This window comes from Zerene cesonia, chromosome 14 (genome assembly GCF_012273895.1).
Source record: "Zerene cesonia ecotype Mississippi chromosome 14, Zerene_cesonia_1.1, whole genome shotgun sequence".
Classification (NCBI taxonomy): Eukaryota; Metazoa; Arthropoda; class Insecta; order Lepidoptera; family Pieridae; genus Zerene; species Zerene cesonia.
The window spans coordinates 6445581-6453171 of NC_052115.1; the positions used below are offsets into that span (position 1 = coordinate 6445581).

The following is a 7591-nucleotide window of genomic DNA, read 5'->3' on the forward strand; positions in this document are numbered from 1 at the left end:
AATTAATTAATACACTGTACTTATTCAGGGTTACAGATTTTATACATTTTTTTTTCATAATGCACCGATATTGTAACAATATAACACTTACACGTTGGAAGAATGAACTAAATTGTTTCACTTACTTTTACACACTGTATACGAAAGGAAAATATTTATATCTGACCATCCTAATCATTGGATTAAATAATATCGTAATAGTTTACAAAGTTTGAATAAAATCAGTCCGCTTATAGTGAGTCAAAATTGCGTCTAAACGAGTCGGTTACACACAACATACAGGTGAAGCTAATGAAAGCATGACAAATATGTATGTAAGGGTGGGCGCTCACCTGGCGGGCGGGGGCGAGCGCGGCGCGCCGGCGAGCGGCAGCGCGGCGCGCAGCGACAGGCTCATGTACCCGCTGTCGCCGCACTGGCTGCCGCCCTCCGCCGACGCGCTGTACGTGCCTGGACGCACGCAAAATCTCAATAAAACCATTTTAATCCTACTTATATTATAAATGCGAAAGTTTGTAAGGATGTGTGTGTGTTTGTTGCTCGTTCATGCAGAAACTACTGAAACGATTGCAATAAAATTTGGTACGTAGACACGCTGGACAAGTGGAATAACATATGGGCAACTTTTTATCCCGATATTCCTACGGGATACGGACTTACGCGGGTGAAACTGCGGGGCGCAGCTAATAATATATAAAACGTAAAATATTGACTGCTCTATTAACACACAGTCCAAACAGGCTAAAATGTGGCATGTAGATAGCCGCTATGACGTAGACATGCTAAGTAAGGAAAATGACAAAGATAAGTGATTGAAATAGGGCATGAACTTTTTTACCATGAAAATTTATTACGCGGGCGAATCTCTAGGTAATAGCTAGTTGATATATAAATAAACCGCGATGAATTAAAGTTTGAATACTCGAACTTTCTCTATGGTAACTAAATAAAAAATAACAGTACATCATATTATTGCTTTTTATTAGCATACTAGCTGTTCGCCCCGGCTTCGCCCGTGGTGTATATATAACCTGTGTCACTCCGTGAAGTTGCAGCTTTCTAACGGTGAAAGAATTTTTAAAATCGGTCCAGTAGTTCTTGAGTTTATCCATTACAAACAAACAAACAAACAGAAACACAAATTCTTATTTTTTATAATATTAGTGTAGAAAAAATTATTGTAATTACAGACATTACTTTAGACCTTTTTCTTGTATATGATCAAAATTTAGCATAGTCATCATATCTTTACTCTATCGCATGTATGACGTCATCAGATAATTTTTCGTTTTTATTTATTTTCTCTTAGAATATACGATACGTAATAAATTAATAACAAAATAAAGAAATCCATTTTTTAACGGTCATATAAAAATTAAATGTTGTCAATTATACCTACGAAGTTATAGTTATGGTTTAGTATTTCAAAATCGATCTGACCCGTATTGCTTAAAAATGTTTTAAAAAGCGAGTAAAAACATCCTAATTGAAATGAGCGTACAATTTAGAATTTTGCGCTGATTTTATATGGACTATTTTGAGTTAGAACCCATGAAGTTTTTTTAACATCAATGATTGAAACATACAAAATCATTTTTAACAAAAAACCTAAGCCATCTTCAAATCATCAGTACTTGTATAAATTTAAATGAGACGCTGGAAGGCACCAGCTTTCAAATAAGAAAAGAATCATCAAAATCGGTTCATCCATTCGTGAGGTAACAAACCCAAAAAACCGTCAAATTCAGAACCTCCTCCATTTTCCACCTCCATTATACCACAAACAAACTCTAAGAGCACTCACTATGCACGACACTGCTCTTCCTCTGCACATAGGCGTCCTCCGTGGCAGTCGGGTAGGGCCAGCTGAAGTCCTCGTGCAGCCGCTTGAGGCACAGCACGGCGCTGTCCACCCTGGCGGCCCTCTCCCTCTCGCCGGCCAGCCAGCCCACGAGGTGCAGGTCGAGCGCCGCCGCCAGGCGCCCGAGGGACACGAGCCTGGCCGTCGACAGGAGCAGGCGGGCGTGCCGCTGGATCATCATGTCTATGAAGAACTCCTCCGCTGTGCCGTTGTACGACTCCCTGTTCATAAATTGTTGTTTTTTTTTATGTGATGGTGGTTCGCCCGATGGTAAGCGATCACCATGAACATTTTCAGAGGAATGGAAAGAAAAGAAGAAAAAAGGAAAGATTAGATGCATTTTTCAAAAAAGCGTATCAAAATTCTTGTTGATTTTCGGTAGAAACTACATTCCGGAGGCGTGAACAGAAGATGTTGAATACAATCTTAATATATATAAATCTCGTGTCACAATGTTTGTCCTCAATGGACTTCTAAACCACTTAACCGATTATAATAAAATTCGCACACCATGTGCAGTGCGATCCAACTTGAGAGATAGGATAGTTTAAATTACGATAAATGACAACCCGGGCGGAGCCGGGGCGTTCAGCTAGTACATATATAGATTTCGATCAGCAGCGAATAAGATGGTAAATTAGTCAAATCATATTATTTCATTCTCCATAGATTGCAACATTAACACACAATCATGACAAAGACCACATCAAAATCACATTTCTTTTAAATACATGACGTTACTGCTACAATTAAGAAAGTAGACATTATTTTAAAACTAAAAAATAACCTTTTTTTGCAAGAGGGACCTTAAATATGGTTAGTAGTCGGCTTATAATATGATAATAAATATTTTAGTTTTTAACGAAAACAATAGAAATATCCTTTGATGGCTTGCTTTTATTCTAAAGGGAGAAACTTTGCTCTAATTTAATTTGAAAAATTATTTCATCATCGCTTAGCCTCAAGTTTAACGAATAACATTGTTAATTTTAATAATGCATGATCCACGGACAATATCGCAACTGTGATATTTGATAATTGATAACCGATCAAGTTTTATCTATTTCCTAGCTGCACCCGGCAAACGCTGTTCTGCCTTACTCTTATCATTTAGGGGTATGAAAAATAGATGTTGGCCGAATACCGGATAAGCACAAAGAATTTCATCAAAATCGGTCAAGCCGTTTCGGAGGAGTATGGCAACGTTAACTGCGACACGAGAATATTACATATTAGATTAACTATTTATATTTATTCAAACTGCTAATCCAAATACAATAGTATCAGGGACAGTTCTACAAAATTACAAAAGTGTCGTTTAATTTTATTTCTTCCCTTTCCTAACACTAATTGGTCCGGTTTAAGGAAGTATCACTCTCCGTGTAGGTTTTGTTGTACATTCTATCTATAATGGAACTGAGACCAGACAATAGTGCGAGTTGGCGCCGTGCAGTGCCACCTAGTGGTTTTCAATGTAAATTAAATACAAAATATTTATCTTAACCTTTTCACGTGTATTACTATAGATTTCTGAATAAAACGATAAATCGCTTATATTTTTAGCATTGAAATCATATTTTTCAATGTTTGACATTAAACTTACGTCAAAGTTTCTCCATGTTTAAATTATGTACTTACAAAGGCGGTACTCGAAATAACATTTCACTTTAATTAATTATTTAAAAAAATAAATGAACATAGAGTTAACACGTAACTTATGCGTTCCGAGGGCATTGGACACACGGGAACGCATTTCCACTTAAAAAGGGTTATGCTGCTGGTGTATCGGTTATTTAGGAATTTATTTTTTTGTCGTGAAGAGCGTTCTACTTATGTATATATTTGAATTTTGTAGTAAGTATGTATTCAGTACTCGTGTGTTTCTACTTTACTATTAATACTAATACTACTGTGTGTTTGTACTTTACTATTATACTAATTTATTATTAATACATTGTGACGCCCCCATAACCAACGTGATATTTTTGCTTTTTTAATAAATAACGACCCTATTGAATATAGAACACAGCATTAATTAACGTTAGTAGTTCGTCCACGACAGACTTTGTTCTGGTAACAGTTTTAGCCTGTCGTAGCAATTTAAGTGGCTTTTAACATTTTCCTTGTATTTTTTAAGTTTATGCTCTATATAAAAGTTTTCCTTATGCTTTAACAAAAATGTTACAAATCGAACAGTGCTGTGTTGCTAGTCATTATCTAGTTTTACGCTTAGCAACATGTACCGATCCATTTTACTGGCACTTAGCGGGCTTTTTACTTGGTATTTTATGTGATGTGGTAATGCAAAGTGAAATAGCGTGTGGTAGAATGTGTGGTCTTGTAGCGTGACTGTGTGCAGCGCGCGGTGTAGCGCGTGTTCGTATACCGTGTAGTGGGGTGTAGTGTAGTGTAGGGTGTCGGTGCAGCGCGCGGTACATAGTCCATGCTCTGTACCAGACCGCACACGCGTGCTGCAGCTATAGTGTGCAGTGCACAGTGTGCTGTATGCAGTGTGCAGTATACAGTGTACAGTATGCAGTGTGCAGTATGCAGTATGCAGTGCACAGCATGCTGTGTGCAGTGTGCAGTGTGCTTTATGCAGTGTGCAGTGTGAAGTGTGCAGCGTGCAGAGAGCTGTGCGCAGTATGCAGTGGGTTGTTGGTGCGCTAGGTGCTATGTAGAGCGCGCAGTGCGGGCGCGTACCGGTCGCTGCGCGCGGGCACGGACTTCTTGCGCTTGACGGCGGCGGGCGCGGCGGGCGCGGCGCGGCGCGGCGCGGGCGGCGCGGCGGGCGCGCCCGGCGGGGACGGCTCGCGCGGCGCCGCCGTCGTGCTGAAGCTGCGCCCGCGCGCGCCCGACAGCTGCCGCGACAACCATTTATATTAAATTACTGCATAATTGTAAAGTTTCATTAAAACGACGGTGCAGTGGTGGCTCAGTGGTGAGAACCTCGGACTTCAAAATCGATAAGTCAGGGTTCGAGACCGAGCGAGTGTGTAGGAAATAAATAGATTTTTCAATTTATCTGCACATGTGGATAACATCACCACTGCTTAAAACGGTGAAGGAAAACATCGTGAGGAAACCGGCATGCCCAAGAATCAAAAGTTCGACGACATGTGACATCTGCCAACCCGCACTTGGCCAGCGTGGTGGATTATGGCCTGAACCCTCATAGGAGGCCCGTGTCCCAGCAGTGGGAACATATATGGGCTGATGATGATGATGATGATGATGATTAGAACGATATGGTGAACATTTTTTCACATAAATGATGAAAACTTACCTGCATACTCCCTAATATCACAGACAAATCTTCAGCGTTGGGACTGACGGTTTGTGATTGTACAACTTGTCCATACTTCGTTTGCACATTGACTGAATTTCTCGGAGAATCTACGTCATTAGGATCTGGAATAAAAAAAAATAAGGTACAATATGCGTTTTCATATGAGATATTCATAGATTTGAGGAATAGCTTATATCATAATACAGCGTTTTTCCGAGACATGTTCTATACTATTAAAAATGGTTACAGGCTAAGTGGTTGGCCCACTTATTTCGTGTGACTTAACAGTTTTAGTGTTTCTGATTGATTTAACTACTAAACTTAAATTCAACCGCTTTTGTGATTTCTGAATTTAATAATGAATAAGGAACTCGTTTTACATGATTAAAACTTAATTTTTATATTTATAATATTTAATAATTAATAATAATATAAGTAATTTTATTTTTGTATTGATAATTATGTACTTTATTTACAACATATAGTTGTTAATAAAAAAACTTCATTATATAGTTAAAATAACATTCAAATTTCTTAAACGCATAATCGTATGTTCAAAATGGTTGAATTGAATGTTTATATGAGTTTGATCGCCTTCAAAATCGCCGTTCAAATCTATACTAATATTTTAAAGCTGAAGAGTTTGTTTGCTTGTTTACACGCGCTAATCTCAGGAACAACTAGTCGGTTTTGAAAAAATCTTTCAGTTTTAAATAGCCCATTTTGAGGAAGGCTATAGGCTATATATATGTACCACGGGCGAAGCCGGGGCGGACTGCTAGTCTTAAATATAAGAAAATAAAGGGCTAAGAATTTTCAATAAACTGAAGCTATATTATTGATAATAAATCATTTTATTTAATTTTTAGTTTAATAGCATAGAAATGCTTTATAAATGAGAAATTTTGAAAGAATAGAAAAAATTTGATCACGAGGCGGGATCATTTTATATAATAGCGAAGGAACACATCACTCACCAATAGCTCTTAGGAACCGCACCAAGTCCCGGGCGAGGTCCCAGCGCTCCTGTTGCAGCGCCGTGTCCAACAACTGAGTGGCCAGTTGCCTGCTTACGGTCGAACTTTCTAGATTCTGCAATTATTTATAGTTGTCGTTGAATTCGATGTATATTATTCACATTAAAAGTGATAAAGTCGACTGAACTGACGCTGAAGAAAGACTGAAGTCCCTCTTTTTCGATCTGTACTTCATATCAACCAACATTATATACTTAATTGTATAGGTAATGGGTGGAATTTTGTAAAGCCTCCTCAAGGTGTTCTCAATAAAGTAGATAGAAAATTATACTCTAAGATATTTTATCTTCTACTCTATCCTTTTATATCCAAATATTTCCAAGAATTTGTATATCGCACCCGGGATTAGAACCGAAAAAAAAAATTGATAAAATTGTACCCTGTAATTTTATTGCATCAATCGTTAGGGTAAATTATTAGGATTATATCTCCCTCACAAACTCCACCCTGTATATATGTTACGGAAAACGCATAAAAATAAAGAAAATTTCAAATAACGACACACGCTTTTCGCAATTTATAAAGCAATAAAACTTCTAGAGTGTACAATCACATAAAAACGTTAAAAATAACATACCACGAATCGCTGAAAATGTTTTCAATCTTTTGTAAACTTGTTATTTATACAACTTATATTAAATTATTAATACGAGAATAATTAATTTTATTGCACATTTTAACTCAGAATAATAAACAAGCTCACCTGTAAGATAATGAGATACGAGGCAGCGGTGTCCAACATTTTCCTCTGCAAGCACTCCTGAAACAATTCCTTGGGCTTTCCGGCTGCTGAGAATAGATACGCCCATAGTGCTATCTCCGTTTTTCTTGCGCACTGTACTACCGTCTGCAAAAGTAAAAATTTTCATATAATTTTTTTCAAAATATAATATATCGATCAAATATAAAATGAACAAAAATGTATACACTTCATGATTCTTCTACAAAATGATTGCAATAATTATACATTAATACATGTGTTATCATAATCAAACACTTCTTAAAAAATTAAGTGTATATTATTTTTTTAGAACAGAGTGATTGTATCTGTTCTCTGTCTATTATTTAATTAATTATTATCAATTAAAAGATTATTTGAATATGCATAAATTTTGCAAGTTTTATTATTTATAAAGAGACACCAAATATTCATTATGTTTATTTTAACAATGTTTACCTGCAAGTACACAGGGAATTCATGTACAAACTCAATGACGCTCGGCAGCTGCGCGTCGGGGATTGGCTCTTTACTTGTAGCTTCTTCCTCTAACACCTGTAATTTAACAATTTACATTTTTAACGAACGATTGTAAAACGTTTAAATACATCAATTCGTAGCATTTTTTTATAAACTGTAACAATGCATGGCCTCACAGACTTGTAGGGACAATAGAAGAATTTTAA

At 37.1% G+C, this 7591-nt stretch overlaps 1 protein-coding gene across 1 annotated transcript in view; it reads right to left on the minus strand.

Annotated features, from left to right (window-relative positions):
* Positions 1–7591, minus strand: part of LOC119831615 (guanine nucleotide exchange factor subunit Rich) — a 35181-nt gene that overhangs the window by 1510 nt on the left and 26080 nt on the right. The window contains exons 18-24 of the mRNA XM_038355042.1: positions 7365–7460; positions 6891–7034; positions 6128–6242; positions 5148–5272; positions 4565–4722; positions 1805–2082; positions 333–450 (exon numbers count right to left, since the gene is read on the minus strand). Of these exons, the coding sequence (XP_038210970.1) occupies positions 333–450; positions 1805–2082; positions 4565–4722; positions 5148–5272; positions 6128–6242; positions 6891–7034; positions 7365–7460 (1034 nt within the window). The remainder of the gene's footprint in view (positions 1–332; positions 451–1804; positions 2083–4564; positions 4723–5147; positions 5273–6127; positions 6243–6890; positions 7035–7364; positions 7461–7591) is intronic.